General features: G+C 40.2%; 2 protein-coding genes across 3 annotated transcripts in view; one reads left to right on the forward strand and one right to left on the reverse strand.

The window, feature by feature from the left end:
• Positions 1-12,031, forward strand: part of LOC134226852 (L-threonine 3-dehydrogenase, mitochondrial-like) — a 174,879-nt gene extending 162,848 nt beyond the window's left edge. For both annotated transcript variants that reach the window (XM_062707896.1, XM_062707897.1), the window contains 2 exons: positions 956-1,480; positions 11,509-12,031. In XM_062707896.1, the coding sequence (XP_062563880.1) occupies positions 956-1,480; positions 11,509-11,921 (938 nt within the window). In that variant the 3' untranslated portion in view covers positions 11,922-12,031. The remainder of the gene's footprint in view (positions 1-955; positions 1,481-11,508) is intronic.
• An 11-nt stretch (positions 12,032-12,042) lies between these two features.
• On the reverse strand, positions 12,043-13,147 carry LOC134226853 (uncharacterized). Its single transcript, XM_062707900.1, has 3 exons — positions 12,904-13,147; positions 12,567-12,839; positions 12,043-12,349 (listed from the first exon to the last, which is right to left on the reverse strand). The coding sequence occupies exons 1-3, from the start codon at positions 13,105-13,107 to the stop codon at positions 12,062-12,064; spliced, it is 765 nt and encodes a 254-aa protein (XP_062563884.1). The 5' UTR covers positions 13,108-13,147; the 3' UTR covers positions 12,043-12,061.
• Positions 13,148-17,934: the final 4,787 nt, after the last annotated feature.

Here is a 17,934-nt window from a genome sequence, read left to right on the forward strand (position 1 = left end):
TTATATGGAGTTATATATAAAAACTGTTTTCGGTGGATTGCTTACTATTTGCGAAAGCCACAATTCTTCGCATACCTTGATTTCGATGGGAGAGATGAGATGAAAATTAGGAACAGTAACCCTGCGTACTTGCTTTACATTCATAATATGTAAATTGCATGGGTACGATCTTGACCGGCTTTCCGGATATCTCTGATAGAAACGAGTAATTGTAGTTAGGTATGTAGGTTGCTAGCCTTAAACCTGCATCAGAAACATCATGCCTCACTTCACCGCTTAGTTACATCATGTGCACCAGTGTCCAGAACTTGAACTTATCTCGCTGAGGTGCCGAAGGATTAGCTGATTTATGGACCTGTTTTGCTTGAATAGTTACCGAGTGGGAAGTGAAGTACAGGTGCAGAGCGATAGCTACAATGTTGTTGCTCCCTGATCCGGACATTAGAGAATGAAATCGAAAGTTGCTGTCTCAGGGCTGCACTAAGATCAGAAACTAGTGGAATAATTGATGTTGGACTTGTACAGTTATATCAAATCTTTGACATTTGATACTATATTTGTTTTTTTTTTTTCAAGTTTGATCCAGATTGTACTTGAGTAAAAAGCGTTAATTAACTAACATTACGCTTTAAACGTATAACAATATAACATCACTCTCATACGATTGATAATTATATCTTGCTCGATTGTTTATAGTCACTAAATCTTGAAACATAATCTTCATCCTACAAGCCTATGGTTCAAATCTTTCTGGAGCCAGAACTTGCGAAACATTATATGTATGATAAAACTCAGTCTCATGAGTCCTAATAGTCCATGTGTGGGCATTCAGCCGAAAATAAATTTTTGATCATAACTGTTAAGCAAGATATTGGGGATTTTATTCAAATATGTCATTGGTCTACATATACAAACGTATGATTTACTAATGAATGATACATTTGGTCTTTTACAGGTGGACTAGGCCAGCTTGGGACGGAATGTGCAAAATTACTCCGTAGCACCTATGGGCAGGAAAGTGTAATCCTGTCGGATATTATCAAACCGAGCCAGGCAATTGCCAACAGTGGTCCGTACATTTTCGCTGACATTTTAGATTTTAAGGGCCTGCAAAAAATCGTCGTCGACCATCGTGTCGATTGGATCATCCATTTTAGCGCACTGCTCAGTGCCATCGGTGAGCAGAACGTTCAACTGGCGGTGAGAGTCAACATCGAAGGCTTGCATAATGTGATTGAACTGGCCAAACAGTACAAACTGAGGATATTTGTGCCCAGCACGATTGGCGCTTTCGGTCCGGAAAGTCCGCGGAATCCCACTCCGAATGTAACCATACAGCGCCCGAAGACGATTTACGGTGTGTCGAAAGTGCACGCAGAACTGATAGGAGAGTATTATCACCACAAGTTTGGACTGGACTTCCGTTGTCTGAGATTCCCAGGTGTGATCTCCAGTGATCCACCAGGCGGCGGTACCACTGGTAAGTAACAAACGAGGAAACCCCTACCCAGTGTATGAGAATATGAAGGGTGTCGAAAAGAAAAGGTGGAAGAAGGAAGGAGCAAGAATATATTCTTGATAGTATTATGATTCCAGTTGAAAACCGATTTTATTCGCGTTCAATTCATAGCGCATCATTGCGCAACTAGTACACATTGTTCGCCACCAGATGCGCTATACAGCGCACCAGATGCGCAGTAATGAAATTGCGAGAAAAACAGATTTTCGTGAGTTCGAAAATTCGGTTTTGAGCTGCACATATAATAAGAATAATGAAACTAAAGCCACATATCTTTTATTTTGGTCTTACTGCGCGTAGCCTCCTTTCAAGCTTGACTTGACACATTATCAGTCAACACTATTTGAATTTTCCTAAAAATCTATATCGCACACATGACCAACGGAAAAACATCCGAATATTCTATATAGCTAGTGGCAACTATGGCTCAAAAACCTTACCAGAGGCAAACATAAGCAGAAGAATTTAGTATTGCAAATGTTATCTAATCCCTGCATAAGATTAACATTGGTGGAGTTAGCTTCGGACAGATCTCTTAAAGCCGCATCCAACTTAGTAGTCTTTTTTCTTTCCGTGTTAGGGTTCGTTTATAAATATCGACTTTGGTTTGTCTAAGTTCACATTCTAATGATTGACGGCAATAATGAACCTGCCTACATTTTTTTTAAATTTTTTTTCTTTTTTCTTAATGGCTTACCACTTTTTTTGCTGATTTTCTTCTCTATTTTACGCCTGTTTTCTTTTTGCAAAGGTTTATTAGCATGTTTTCATATTCATTCCTGTACTTATTGGGCTTATCATTATTTTTTACCCTATTTTTTCGGCTTATCATAATCTTTTGCCTTTCTTCATTTCTCTTGGCTTATCTTTTTTTTTTGCTCATATTTGTTTGCAAAGGCTTATCTACATTTTTTGCCTATTCTTTCTCATATTCTGTTCTCGGCTTATCATTTTTTTTGCCTTTCCGCTTTCTTCCATTTTAACTTTTTATGCCTTGCTCATCTTTTCTATTTGGCTGGCTCACTCTTTCTTGCCCAATTTCTACTTTTGTAAGTTCATTATTGCCATAGTCTTTTTTGTATTAATTGTTTCTATAAGATTTTTTTTTGTCATACTTACTTGCTGGGAGCGATTACCACGCCATTGTCGTATCGCTTTGATGCCATTGCTTCCAAATTTATTTGGTCGAACAAGAAACCCAATTTCACGGTTTGAGAATAGAACACTGAATGAATCCTTTTTTCCTCACGTGGCACTTTATGCTATTTTCCTGCCTACTGCGATTTGAATACAACTTATGAAATTCAAATTTGATATAATTTCAGCTATAATTTCCCTAATATAATTTTCGCTATAAAACGAAACTCACCTTTGTTATAACTGAATTAGAGGTGGGCGCTCCGCTCAGGAGCTGTTCCAAAGATTCGCTTCCTTACATTGAGCTGATGAGCCATGGATCTTTTTTAAAGAAGCCTAGCTCAGCAGCTCACTTTAAATTGATGAAATCATTGTCAAACACGCGCCTAGAGAAACTCCCTCGAGCGTACGCACAAACGAAAATACCACGCTCGCGGTACACAACACAAGCGAGCTTGTATGAGCATTCCAGTCCAGTACCGCGCACGTGCTGATCGTTTATTATTTGCACCTCAAGCACCATCAAGCCAAGCGACAGAACCATCTAGCCAAGCAACAGAAATCATTTCTGCTGCAGAGAGGAATAAGAAGCACACAAGCAAAAATAATCTAGCTTGCCGCCTATTTCTTAACCCATACCCACATACTCGGCGCTACGAACGGACACACTAAAGATACCTAGTAGTGCGGTAGCGAACGAACCGTACCAAGCAAAAGATCCGAAGATCCGAAAAACTCTCAGTTCCGCTATGTCGTCGTCCAGCTCTAAATTGCTGTGACATGGAAGCGACAGCTGCGCCACCAGCTCAGATCCGTGCGACACGGATCTCGATCCGGATCAGTCGCGACCGATTCTAGCGAGCGAACCGTGTGGTTCAAACAAAAGCGAACTGGGAGCTGTGTCTTGCACGGAGCGGATCTTTTGCTTGCGACGGGTTTTCCTGCCAGCATACTGCTACATGTGCACTCGGTTTGTTTGTAGCACCGTGTTCTGTATTTTTTTACTCTCTTTTTTTATTTCTCTCGCATTTCGGGAACCAATATAGGTGGGTGTACCAATTGTCGCCATACATAAGAAAAACTTTTTTTAAATAAGAAAAGGCATGTGGGTGGACTCTCTATATCAAGCGAAAGGTTTTACTTCCTGCTTCTTATAACAGCTGTGAAAACCACAATAAAATTTGTTATTATCCTTAAAACTGATTAATCCATAATATGAACGTATGCACCAGTTGTGGCACTATTCTTAATTTTGGTTGGTTAATTTGGCAAATCCCATTGTTTCTTATGGGACTGGCCAAATAGGGACCACTAGTGCGACAACTGGTGTAAAGGACGTCAAAAATTAAGGAAAATCAATTTTTACAATTATGCTTTGCTTGTTTTGGAGGAGATCAAAGGTTTTATCGTATCATATGAATATGCTTTATCGATATGAACTTGGTTGGCGGTTATTTGATTGGCCATTTGGCATATAAAGCACTAGTGCGACAACTGGTGCTATAGCCACAACTGGTACATCTAGCCTAGATGAATGGGCTCGCTTGTATGAAAATGTCAACTACGCACGCATGGTTAGAAGGGTTATAGAAGCGCGCGCAAACAAGGCATTGATTTACTGCACCCAGTATGAAGAGAAAACTTATGACACGTGATATGGTTCATATACATATCAGAGACTAGGGACTGAATTATTTAAATTAACGATTTGAGAAACGTTATCAATAAAATGCAACTTAGAATTATGAATAGAAAATAATGTTGAGTTAGTTTTTGTATAGAAATAAATGTTATGGTTCTCCTAGGCTTCAAAACTAGAGACGGTCAGAAAAAGCGTAATAAATGTTATTAGTTTAAAATTGTTCGGTTTTTCAATAGAAATTATTACCTCACTGTAGCTAAACATTTTAAAAATTTCAAAGAAAGGTAAATAGATGAATGATGAATGAATGAATAAATTAATGAATGACATAAATTTTTCAAATTTTTGAACAATAATTAAAATAATAATATTAATAATTATGTTTTATTATATGTAGCATTGAAGAACTGAAGAGCTGATCCAAGGAGCTGACTCTTTTCAATGAGCTGAACGGATCAGATCCGCTCACTGCAATGAGCTGTTTTGCCCATCTCTAGAATGGAAGGAAAATTGAAAAGGGTACTAGATCCAAAAAAGCTCGTTGCTATGAAAAACGACAACAAAACAAACGTCGTTTGCTGTTGTTGTTGTGTTTGTTATTGTCCAAAGATGGTCTAGTACAGCGGTTCTCAACCTTTTTCTTGAGAGGTACCCCTCCGAACTTTTGCCTTTACCTCAATATAGTACCCCCTATGTCGGCGCCGCACACTAATTTTGATCAGCTGTAAAGAAGCACATTTAATTCAAACATAATCACCGCCGGTTTCCACCTAGATCATATGAAACCGCGCGTTCAATTGTGATATAGACGCACACCACACAGGTGAGTGTGCATCAAATTTCAAAACAGTTGCAACCTGGGATTGCAACGACCGACTGCGGGCGAAATTCTTACCCGTAAGGCAAGTTCATCGAATCAGCCAGTATGTCAGTTGTGCTAGGATCAGCAGTTAACTCGAGTTCGATGTTGAACCCATTTAAGCGTGGTGTTCATATCGCGTCCGTTGTATGAACAAATAATTGAATTCCCGGTTATGATAGGGACATTTGATAGGTTCACCATTTGGTTCCCCTTGTATGAATAAAATTATGAAGAAAGACATGCGATTCAGTAATGGGAATCAAAGGGTGACCAATATGCTGAAAATACACATTTGTATTATAAAAGAAAAATCAATTTGTAAATATAGCCTAGTACTTATCAGTGATCGGTCGAGTCCTCATTCATCCGAAAAGGTTTTCTCCTGCGTGAGGAAGTTTCAGCGTCGTTTACATTCTACCTTGTGCTCTTTCTATTCATAAGTTACTGTGTTGTACTTGTACTGCAGGTGCTTAGGCTTTGGAATTAGAATTGGCTTGTACTGCTTGTACTGGCAAACTATTTGCAAGAGTTTTATTATCTTGAAGTCCCCGTAACGCGAGGGTTTCAAATATTAAAACTTCTGGTTTTATCTTCAATGGTCGGTACTGCAGAACGTTGAAGACGAAACTCGCAAATCCCAATCGACGTCGTAAGATCGCTAACGCTTCCGTCAGCGATACCCTATTTTGTTCGCTCTTCAACAGACAGAACTAACTGCTCTCCAGAAATGTCTGAAATGTTCGTAATTCCGTGGAAGTTTCCAATTTAATTTACGTTTAGACATCATTACAACTTTGATGGAATTTGGAGTCTTCCGAGCTTAATAGGCTTAAAAGGCTTCCGAGCCTCTAAAAAGGAGGCTCAAGATCATCTTGAAAAGAGGCCTTCAAGCCTATTGAAAGAATAATTTCTAACCTCTTGAGAGAATGTTTCCAAACCTTTCAAAAGGACGCTTCCAAACCTCTTGAAAGGAGGCCTTTCGAAATCCTTGAAAGGAGGCTTCTGAGAGGAGACTTCCGAGCCTCTTGGACGGAGCCTTTGAAAGGAGGCTTCCGAGTCTCTTGAAAGGAGGCTTCCGAGCCTCTTGAAAGGAGGCTTCCGAGCCTCTTGAAAGGAGGCTTCCGAGCCTCTTGAAAGGAGGCTTCCTGAGCCTCTTGAAAGGAGGCTTCTGGAGCCTCTTGAAAGGAGGCTTCTGAGCCTCTTGAAAGGAGGCTTCCTGAGCTCTTCTTGAAAAGAGGCTTCTGAGCCTCTTGAAAGGAGGCCTGAGCCTTCTTGAAAGGAGGCTTCTGAGCCTCTTGAAAGGAGGCTTCCTGAACCTCTTGAAAGGAAGCTTCCTGAGCTCTCTGAAAGGAGGCTTCCGAGCCTCTTGAAAGGAGGCTTCCGAGCCTCTTGAAATGAGGCTTCCGAGCCTCTTGAAAGGAGGCTTCCGAGCCTCTTGAAAGGAGGCTTCCGAGCCTTTCGAAAGGAGGCTTACGAGCTGCTTGGAAGGAAGCTTTCAAGTCTCTTGCAACAATGCTATTGAGCCTTTCAGAAAAATGCCTTCATGTGTCTCGAATGAAGTCTTTCGAACCTTTTGATTCTATATTACAGATCTAAAAAATATACTTAACATATTATTCAACATTTTGTCTCGAACAGGTGGATTACATTCTATGTTTTGCCTCTTTGTTTATTTTGTCTTACAGCCCTTCATTTAGTGTACTGGTTGAGGTAAGCAGGATTCAAAAGTCTTTGATCGATCGCCATTCATATTATGTACAATGCAAAGGTTTAGAATCAAAAATTATTGAAACTTTATCAACAAGTTTGTATTGAAATTGTTATACGTCCGCCATTACGCATCTTTTTCCGAGGTACCCCCTAGGGCCAGCGAAGGTACCCCCAGGGGTACATGTACCCCAGGTTGAGAACCGCTGGTCTAGTATGTAGCCCAAAAATTTAAACATATCGACATAAGGAGAGAGAATCCAGAACAAAATATGAACAGAACACATCGAGATAGAGAGATATCGAGATAGGGAGGTTATCGAGATGTAGAAAGCCCAAATGTATGTAGATTGTAGGGACTGAGGAAACCATCGACATAGGGAGAGATATCGAGATATAGAACATCGAGATGTAGAGAGTCGACTGTATATTATTTTTGTCTGATAGAAAGCCTCTCTTTCCCACGTCTTTTTTCAAAGATTTCAATAGGAAGGAATCACCTATGAAAAAAATGCTAGATTAAAAGTTATTTGGCACAGCTACAATTAGTGGAAAACGTAAAAAAAAAGTTTTTGATTATTAATCAATCCAGCTTTTTATTTTAGCCACAGATCAACTATGACAATTAATTTTGACACGTGCTGTGTACAGATTTTATAGCGGAATCCTAGTTGCCTTGGAAGCCTGACGAATGTTTTTCATGTTAAACAATTTGTTGTTTTGGTTTGAAATCGAATTCAAATAACTCTATATATTAATACTTCATATTTCTAATATATTTTTAATATTTTAGATAGTTGACACCAACGTTGACACTGGATACCTACGCTTTACTAAAAAAAATATTTATTAAGAAAATTATTTTGAGCTTTTTAGTGGAATCCCAACAAACATTCACTAGTTTAACTAACATCAGTGTGATGATTCAATTCAGCACTGTGTTGAATAATGTCTGTATTATTTCTTATTGCAACTTCTGTTCAGGCGTTGTTCACACAATTTTGGAGAAACTATACAGCTACACCATCTTATTTTGGAAAACAACTTTATTACCTTATTTGTTAACTCTTTAATAAGCATTTTACTTATCCTTAATTCAGCTTCATGTAAATATTTCGAAAATAATAACGTATTAAGCGTAACATCATCAAGATCTTTATTGAACGTATGTTGATGAAATTTGCTATTTTCATATAGTCATTTTAAAATTTTCCTAAATCGGGTCTCGAACTGCTGGCATTTGATCATCCGCGCCAGCCTTGATTTGTAAGTTATGGCCTTCTCGACGCAAACATAAATAATCGTATGGCTGAATATGAATCATGATTGGACTCTTATTCAACAAGTCAATCTGTCAAACTACAGTTTGTTAATAACTGTAGAAGATTTTTATTTCTTTTATATTAAAACGATAAGTTTATGAAAATTTAATGGATTTATTTTCGACCTTGCTCGGAATCTCTGAATAACCGGTTGCGATATGATTGTGCCATCAATACCACACATGCAGCAATTAAATAACTACACATATCGAAATTTATTTACATATAGCAAAACAACTAGTACATATGGAATCTGTAACAAATATGCAATATGGTCGATTTTATATGAATTTGTTTGTGTTCGTTTCCGCACAACTTTAAAACAACTGCATAAATTTTCTTCATTCCTCCAGCAATTTTGTTGGTTATAATCTCCAAAACCTTTATAGATCAGGAAATAATTATGTATCACAAAATAATTGTGAATTGCCCCACGAATATAAAAAGCCTGAATGTTCTTGAAAATAAATCACTATTTTCCTGTCCAAATATCATCAATTCCAGCCATCGCGATTTTCTTTCAAAAGGAAAAAGCATAACCTATTACCTATAATGTTTTCTTCCATCTGTGCGATAGATCCGACAAAGGTGAAATCCAATGGTTAAGAAGGACAAATGTTAAGAAGACGGTCTAATGCTTGCTTTTTGATCTACGACTCAAACGCGATTCAACCACCCTTTTAGAGCGTCACATCATAGTCGAACAGAGAATTTAGAAAATCATTAGTTCAGCACATTGATAAACTTCTCCAAAGTGCTGAAATGTGATAAAACTAAAACGTTAGTTCGACTTCAAATAAAGGTGGTAAATAAATAAATAGGCTGTCGAATATTAGTTGAATCAAATGCTGAAATGAAACCTGTCTAGCGATTTATTCAAGATCCATTTTATTCAACTATGAAGATCACAAATAAAACAATAATTCAACTTAGATGCTTATTTGTAGCTTGTCGTTGATTGTTGGATACCTCATTAAATATAAGACGATTCACTCATTTCATTGTTTATTGACAGATACCAGCTGATTCAGTAAGTCGTCTTCAGTGTCTCGTACTTGACTCGATTGTGTCGACTAAGTCGAGTCAAGTACGAGACACTGAAGACGGCCTTACTGTTGAGGTCGAAATACGTATCTGTCAAGGTACAATTAAGTGGTGGAATTAAATGGGATTGTACAAACTCGTCTTATGACAAGTAAAAATACTTTTCAGTTTTACATACAGTTTTAAGCCAACCACTGGATCCACCGAAGATGCACTATTGGTTGGTTATTTCTCCAATTTTGAACTGTTCCCCTTAAACCATGCTGTAGCATATCGGTGATCACGCATGAAAGGACAGATGCTTCAAATTACGGAAAAGATGTTACTAAACTAGATACAATATTTTTTTCTGTTTTCCATAGCCGTCATCCGTAATACTTACTATGCAGTGATGTCATGCGGAAATACGACAATGTTTGATTTCGTGAGAGAGCGTCTTTAAATCCTCAATCAGATGAGGAATTCGAAGATCACCACAATTGTTTAGGGCTTGATGAGGTCGATAGTAGATGTTTGCAAGAATTTACTTATTAGATGGAGAAAATCAAACTCGCGCACATAAAAGGTATTTTCGATGCTGTGTCGCTGCTTTCAAACATCGTCTAAGTTGAATCACCATAATCGAACCTTCTGTCCGCTTGATGCGGAATAATTATTTGTAGGGATTCTTGAACAAAAACGCAACAAGTGATCGTTTATTAGATCCTGACTGCTTCAAAGTCTCCTCCAAAATTTTTTTCCTGCATCAACGATAGACTAATGGGTGTAATGAGAAGTTGTATCAGTGCGAAGGACATGTGTTTATTGCCAGGTTCATATGGTGCACTAGTACTTGTGTTACTACAAAAAGAGCTTTTGTCTAGAAGTTTCATAAAAAAAAGGCTAAAATGAAACTGTTTTGATTCTTCTAAAACAAAGATCCTGGGAAGAAGAAGGGGAAGAAGTATTTTAATTTTCCTCATAGGAATGAGATTTATTAACACACAGCCAGATCTTCGTTTTCGACGCAAAAACATCATATCCTTTTTGCATAAAAATTGAATTCCAGAAGTAAAAACATGACTTGCGATAACGATGTTCTCCAAAATCCTCCATGGAGTGATTTTTATGTGCCTGTCTTAAAATTATGAATATCCTCTCAGCCTAGACTCCAGCTGAATATTTTGGCGGCGTTATTGCATGGAATTATTATTTGGACATTTGATTTTTTACATCTGAAACAATAGAATAAATGGAAATGTTTTGCCCAATAAATTATAAACGTTTTACGACATAGTGAATACCATACGACTCAAAATATCAGCTCAAAATAAACAAGGTGAAAATTTTCGCCTTATAAACAATTTGGTATGTATTCTAGGAAACATGAATTGTGCCATAATCGTTGTAAAATCGTCGTAAAAAGCTGGATAGTTACTTGATTGTTTTCAATAGTTTCACTATGTTTACACAAAATTGATTATATTTGTAGCCTAATGAAACCATAAAGTTGTGTCAAATACTGCTATTTGTTATTGAAATAATTCGATGAACGTTGGAAGGTGCAAAATTTGATGGAGCTCTACAGTTACCATGGGAAAGAAAGGGTTAAAGAAAGGATAGGTAGAAAGCAGGTGCCAGATAGATTTTACTACTTTTTGGAATAATAATCCAATAATATAAAACGCACAATTATACGATTAAACTATTTGATCCTCAAAATTTCACAGTTACACAATCTACAGATAAACTGAACAGAATAACAAAAAGAGTTAAAATTCTCTCTCTCACCGGCATTTCATTGTAGGTCTGTTGCATAAACAAAAACTGGAATATATGGGCTGGATTCAGCAAGAGCACTATATCACTGCACAAATACACATAATATGTAAACACATTTTACAATTATCAATTGTAAAAAAAAAAACAAATATGAGCGGAATGAATCACACATTAAAACATGAAAATTTAGCAGCAGCCGTCCGCGCGCAATGGTTGCTGTGTCCGAGTGTTTGGATTCGGTCGGATAAAGGGTTGTTGCGAGATGCGTTTGTCAGAAACCAATTTGCTCGAATATTGATTCCTTTGTAATGAGTACTTCTATAAAAATACTAGCCAGAATAATAAAAATGTAAAAATATTTCTGTTAATAGATATTATAAGAATCCCTCAAATAAAAAAAGATTCTTTTTTGAAGTTTTGTACTTCTCTACCATTCTTTCAACCGCGCCTGTATGAACATAAATTGGTCCTCAATATTTTGAATAACACAAATTTTCTCATATTTCTATCGCAGACTACGCGGTGGCCATCTTCTTCGAGGCGCTCAAGTCGGGCAAGTACAACTGCTACCTGAAACCGGACACACGATTGCCCATGATGTACATCGAGGATTGTCTCCGGTCGTTACACGAATTTATGATCGCTCCCGAAGAGAAACTGAAAACCCGTGTGTACAACGTAACGGCCATGTCCTTCACGCCGGAGGAACTGGTGAACGAGCTGGCAAACTATATTCCGGAGCTGCACGTAAGCTACCATCCCGACAGTCGTCAGGCTATTGCTGACTCGTGGCCACAGGTGTTCGACGATTCCGAGGCTCGCCAGGACTGGGGATGGCAGCCTAAGTACGACCTCAAAAAGCTGGTGGAATTGATGATTAAGGACGTCCAAGAGAACTATATTAACAAGGGGCTGAGTAATGTGTGATAGGATGAGAAGATTGCACGGTTTTCATCGCATCATTCGATTTTTGTATTGTATTGCATGCCATCTCGAATAAAGGTACATTGAAAGTTGCATTCAAGTTTTGCTAACAAGCAGTTTAATTTTTCGTCCGCATGGTCCGTTCATTTGGTATCCGACTTGGTTGGGCTTGGACTGAACTTCAACAGCCACTGTTCGCATTTTTTCCTCGAGGCTTCGATTTCGTCCCACGGCACTTCGTCACGAGTGAGCCACTCGAAGCGTCTATCATCGTACAAGTTGTAATAGTTGTGCGACATAGGGAAGCCGTTGTCCACGGAAACGGCATCCAGCATGCGCCATATGCCGGACAAACTATCGGTGTCTGGGATGCCGAATGATTCTGTGGAAGTGGTTCGTCGCACCCTGCGGTCTTTTTTCTTTTGAGCATCCTGTAGAAGAAAAATCGTCAAAATATTCACTGATTAGATATCAGTGTCTTTTTTATTTGGTAAAAATCTTGTTAAATGAGTAAAAGTGGAAAATCTATTCAAGATATACAGTCTCAGAGAAATAGAGAATAAATCTTCATGGAATCCCAATAGAAAATCGCGAGAAGCAGCGTAAGGTAAGTAGCATAAGATAGGCAAGCAAAAAAGCATCACTTACTCTTTTCTTCTTCTCCTCCAAGTGATAGTTAAGTTCAGACTTTTTCAATAAGTCGTCTATCATTTCTTTGAACTGCGGACTCAATTCTCCAGGGTCTTCCAACAATAATGCATGTTCCGGTTCCGATTCTCTTTCTCCTTCATCCACCAGAAACTCCGGTTCCTCTTCCTCCCTCCCTTCCAGCCGAGCAAGCATCATTTCGTCGTATGCCCGCCTAAATTCTGGAGTGAATTGATTTAGCAACATTTCGTCTCTATCATCACCGTCTGATTTCTGTAAAATTATTAGTCATGTCATGTGATTGCTTTAGTTGGAATCTTTTATCAACGCAAGACACCTTTTTCCTCTGATCTAGCAATATGTACGATTCATCCAAATCGGAAAATGGTTCCGATAGAGTGCTATATTCTGATGCTGCATCATCTTGGTTCCCTGGTCGAGGCATCTCCGCTTCCGAGAGTGGTCGCAGTATGTCCATAATGCTTTCTGAAAATTTCTTTCTAATCGCTGGATCTTCACTAGTATTTTGAAAGCTATCCATTTTTTTACACCTGACTCGCTTCCGATGAAACCGAACACTGAAACTTGGTTGTGTTCAAGTTCTCGAACTGACCCGATGTGTCTGTTGTTGGATCAATATATTGGGTTGCCCCATATTGTGCGATCCGTTTCCAAGCATATTTGAACGATTGAAACACGTGGCGTAAACTTGACATTGGGGTCCCGATTTGGAAAGAAACTAGTTTTTCGTTGCCGTCGATGTGGATTAGTTTTTTTTCTTCTACAGATTTACCCTACTTAGAATCTTGTTACATTAAATTTGGAAAGTAGAACGTAAAGTCATCAATCTGCTGATGTGGATGTGGTGCCTATTTAGCAAAATCATGTTTTAAATCGAAGAATTTCCTGAGAGCTGAGCTCCATTGTCGGAAAAGCAAACAAGAAAAGACGAGTATGACAATGATATGGCCAATATTGTGTCTACAATCTTCTTCTTCTTATTGGTATTACATCCCCACACTGGGACAGAGCCGCCTCGCAGCTTAGTGTTCATTAACCGCTTCCACAGTTATTAACTGCGAGGTTTCTAAGCCAGGTTACCATTTTTGCATTCGTTTATCATGAGGCTAACACGATGATACTTTTATGCCCAGGGAAGTCGAGACAATTTCCAATCCGAAAATTGCCTAGACCGACACCGGGAATCGAACCCAGCCACCCTCAGCATGGTCTTGCTTTGTAGCCGCGCGTCTTACCGCACGGCTAAGGAGGCCCCGTCTACAATATGTTTGCTATATTTTTAATTTTTAAATTAATACAAATTATTAGGTTTTAGGACATTCAGGCACAAGAATATGTTGATAATTTTAAATTATTGCTAACGTTAAAAAAAAACATTTTCAATCATTCACATCAATCGTTCATATCAATAGATTTCTAATATGAATCCTAATCAGTCTGGTTCGTTTGGAATATTTAAATATGTTGTTAGATTTTTTTTTTCATGAATTTAACTTTTTGCATTTGATATTTAAATTTAAAATTTTCATTTTGAGAATCTAACATTTGCTGGAGCACGTTTTCGAGGTATTAGATGTAACCAGTGCAAAACAACAACAAACCGGCTGGCTCTCCGATACTAAAATCCAAGATGGCTGAATCGTGAATTTGGTAGATTGGAACACCTAGTGGTGTATTCATCTTGGTTACATCTATTATTATTATTATAGAGTTTTGGCACTTCCTCAGCAAGCGTGCTGGGAATTTTCACCTACCCCGGGCTATCTGAATGCCAAAGGGGATTAGGCTCTGTGGATCTCATTCGCCGGTTGACTTAAAATCCTATAATAAACGTTTGCACCGGATGTATTAGTTATGGTGGTTCAGGATTCTTCTTACGATGCTGCAAGTTCCAAGAACCACTGTCTTTTGGATGCTATGGAGGTTATGAGATAGTTCCAGCTCTCCTAAAGGATCTCAGAAGAGATTTCGGGACGATTCCGGTTGCTGAGATAACAACCGGAATTATACGCACGTCCTCCAGGTGCCACATCTGCTTCAACTCCTCCGCCAAATCGTGGTACTTCGTTATCTTGTTGGAGAATGTTGTTTAGACATTATGGTCTAGCGGTACAGCAATGTCGATGAGGGTTACCCCCTTCATCCTTTTGTCGTAGATCACAATATCGGGCTGATTGGCACGAATGAGGACATCCGTTATGATCTCGCGATCCCAGTACAGCTTCACGAAACTATTTTCCAGAACCGGAACAGGCACATATTTGTAGTAGGCAACAAACTGGTTAACCAAGTTGTGCTTTTAAAGCAAGCTGTTGGTGCACAATCTTGGCTACTTCGTAATGACGACCGAGATAGGCTGAATCAGCTAAGGCTGAACACCTGGGCACGATATGTTCGATCGTCTCTCCTACTGAATTGCACTTCCTGCAGCGGTCCTCCACGTTTGCGTGCAATATATAGTGCCGATAGTTCTTCGTCGCAATTACACGGTCCTGGATGGCTACCATGAATCCTTCTGTTTCCGAGAAGAGTTCACCCCGCACCAGCCACTTCGACGTCGCTTTGTCGATATATTCCAGCTCCAGTTGATGGGGGTGCGTCCCATGCAACTCCTTCTGCTTCCACGAAACGATCATCTCGTCGACAGATTTGATGTCGCAATTCAGCTGATAGTCCTCCTGCGCCAGATGCAGGGCACTGAATCCGTGGTCAGCTTCACACACAGCGCGATAGATTTCGTGGTGGTTCTGGCTTTCCACGAAGTATCTTCGTAACTGCTGGATCTGGGAAACACACAGTGTTTGTATATCGGTGACGCCTCTTCCTCCTACTGTACGTGGCAGGGTGACTCTCTCAACGATTCTGATGGCGCATGCGATGCTTAGTGAACGCCACTCGTACTGCTCGTTCTAACGCCTCCAAGTCAGTCTTGGTCCACTTCACCACCCCGAAACTGTATGTCAACAAGGGCACAGCAAACGTGTTTATCGCCTTCACCTTGTTGCCGGCCGACAAGAGGCTCTTCAAAATACCGTTGACACGATGCAAGAACTTTTCCTGCAGCTCTTCTTGATCGTCGTATGGCGAATACCTTTCAGTTGCAGGAAACCCAGGAACTTGTACGTTTCGCCTTCAACCATGTTTCGAATCTCCTCCTGTTCGTTGACGCGGAAACTGTCGGCATCCACCAGGTGACCTGGTGTAGATGTTTGATCGACATTTATCGATACCAAACTCCATCCGATGTCGTTGCTGAATACCGTTACAAGCCGCAGAAATTGGTGCAGCTTCTCCACAGATTCCGCAAACAGCTTCAAGTTGTCCATAAAGAAGGTGTGGGTAATGTTTGTACTCCTTTCCCCACTCTTCAAATGATATCCATAGTTGTATTGGTTGAGTGCTCTGCTAAGAGGTTTCATGGCAAGGCAAAACCATAGAGGACCAAAGGAATCGTCTTGGAATATGCCTCTCCTTATGCTGAGAGTCCTGGATCGTAACACCTTTTCTCCATCGGTAATGTGTAAGGATGTGCTCCACATCCCCATAGCGTGCTGCATTAGCCTGACGACGTTACCGTCTATCTTATACAACTGCAGTGCCTTAAGGAGGCACGAGTGAGGTACTGAGTCGTATGCCTTTTTATAGTCGATATACGCCATGCTCAGGTTTCTTTGCTTGTGGGTGGCTTGCACAACAACGACTGCATCAATGGTGACCTGATCATTGCAGCCTCGTGTGTTGCTTCGACAACCTTACTAATCCTCGGTCATCAGGTTGTTGACGTCGCAATGGTTCTGCACCCTCCTCGCTATTACTACAGATAACAGATATTGAGGCAGGCATCCGATACGTGTGTAAACATCCACAACCGTTAATTCAAATATATTTTAAATTGGGACCGCGTTTGGCAATCGATTAGAGATGGCGCAAGGATAATTGTTGTTGAAAACGCAGCCAGAATGCGGCTGTCAAATGCTTTGGCTGCGTTCGACGGTTGTTAATCAGTTGCGTCCGTATGTACTGCCGCAATCAGTTCAGTAGATGGCAGTAGTGCGCCAACGTATATCAATTCAAAAGTTTACACAGGATTTTCAATAAAATTTGTTCTAGCTTCAATATCTGTTATCTGTGCTATTACTGATGACAGCAATTTGTACAGACTCGAAAGGCACGTTATTGGTCTGTACTTGGCAGGGTTCAAAGTGTTCCGATCCTTTGGCAGAAGATAAGTGACACCCCTAGTGATGAATTCCGGTAGCTGCCCGGGGTTATCTAGTACCGTGTTGAAGCATTCCGCCATCCGCCCGTGGACCGTTGAGAGTTTTTATACCAGAAATTATGCACAAAATCGGGTCCTGGTGCAGCCCAATTCCTGGTATACTGGTAGCCTCAACGTATGTCTTGGGCGGTCACGTTGATAGCGGTCATGTCTCCAATTCCACCACAATATTGTTTTCTTCTGCCATCCACACCCCATCGCCGTTGTGTATGACGGGGTTCTCCCATACATTGGACCAAAACTGCGTGACTTCTCCAACTTCCGAAGGCCCTCGCCAAAGTCGGCTTTGTCGTTTCGATGTGGTTGTAGAACCCCTTTCGTTGATGTTGAACATCTGATTTTGTCCTTCCTCTTCGAACATTCTCCATAACGTCGCAGTCGTTTAGCAAGAGCACTCAACCGTTGTACATGGGTGTCGAGGATCTCAGTTATGTTCGCCTCGGGGAGATCACGGAGTTCTGTGGGTTTCACAATTTCAGCAACATTCCGAACTAGCCTGGTTGATCGATTCCCCTGCTTGTACTGTGTTAAGTGTGGCGATGCGGGTCTCCAGACGTGGCATTCACGCGGGTTTTCGTGCTTTGGGGTGTGCGCGTCCATCACTCTCAGCTTTTGGGCGCGTTCGCAATCCCAACGTTCTTACAACAGCCACTGCAGCCGAATTAACGATAAATTGCAGCTCCTCAAGGATCTCCACGGTTTCCAAGTACTGTGGCAAAATATCCTGGTTAAGGATGATTACTGTACTCGTCAACCGATAGGAGTACTGCAATTCTGGTATCCGGTGTTGTGACATGGGGTCTGTCCCACGGAACTGTGTAACTGCTGTGTCCATATGATTAGCTAGTTCGTCCTTCAATTGCTGTCGTTGCAATTCCACTGTTGGTCCTGGAGCGGCGGGTGCAATCGAATCGCGACGGTTACTTGCGATTGATGCATCCAACCCAACAGAACTCCTTCTCGACGTATCGCTCGATCTTGCCTCCTCCTCCTCTCCTAATTCCTCTGCACTTCCCACTTGATGTACTTTACGTCTTCTGGAGTCAGCATATTATGTGACATAATAGC

The sequence above is a fragment of the Armigeres subalbatus genome, chromosome 3 (assembly GCF_024139115.2).
Source record: "Armigeres subalbatus isolate Guangzhou_Male chromosome 3, GZ_Asu_2, whole genome shotgun sequence".
In the NCBI taxonomy this organism is placed as follows: domain Eukaryota; kingdom Metazoa; phylum Arthropoda; class Insecta; order Diptera; family Culicidae; genus Armigeres; species Armigeres subalbatus.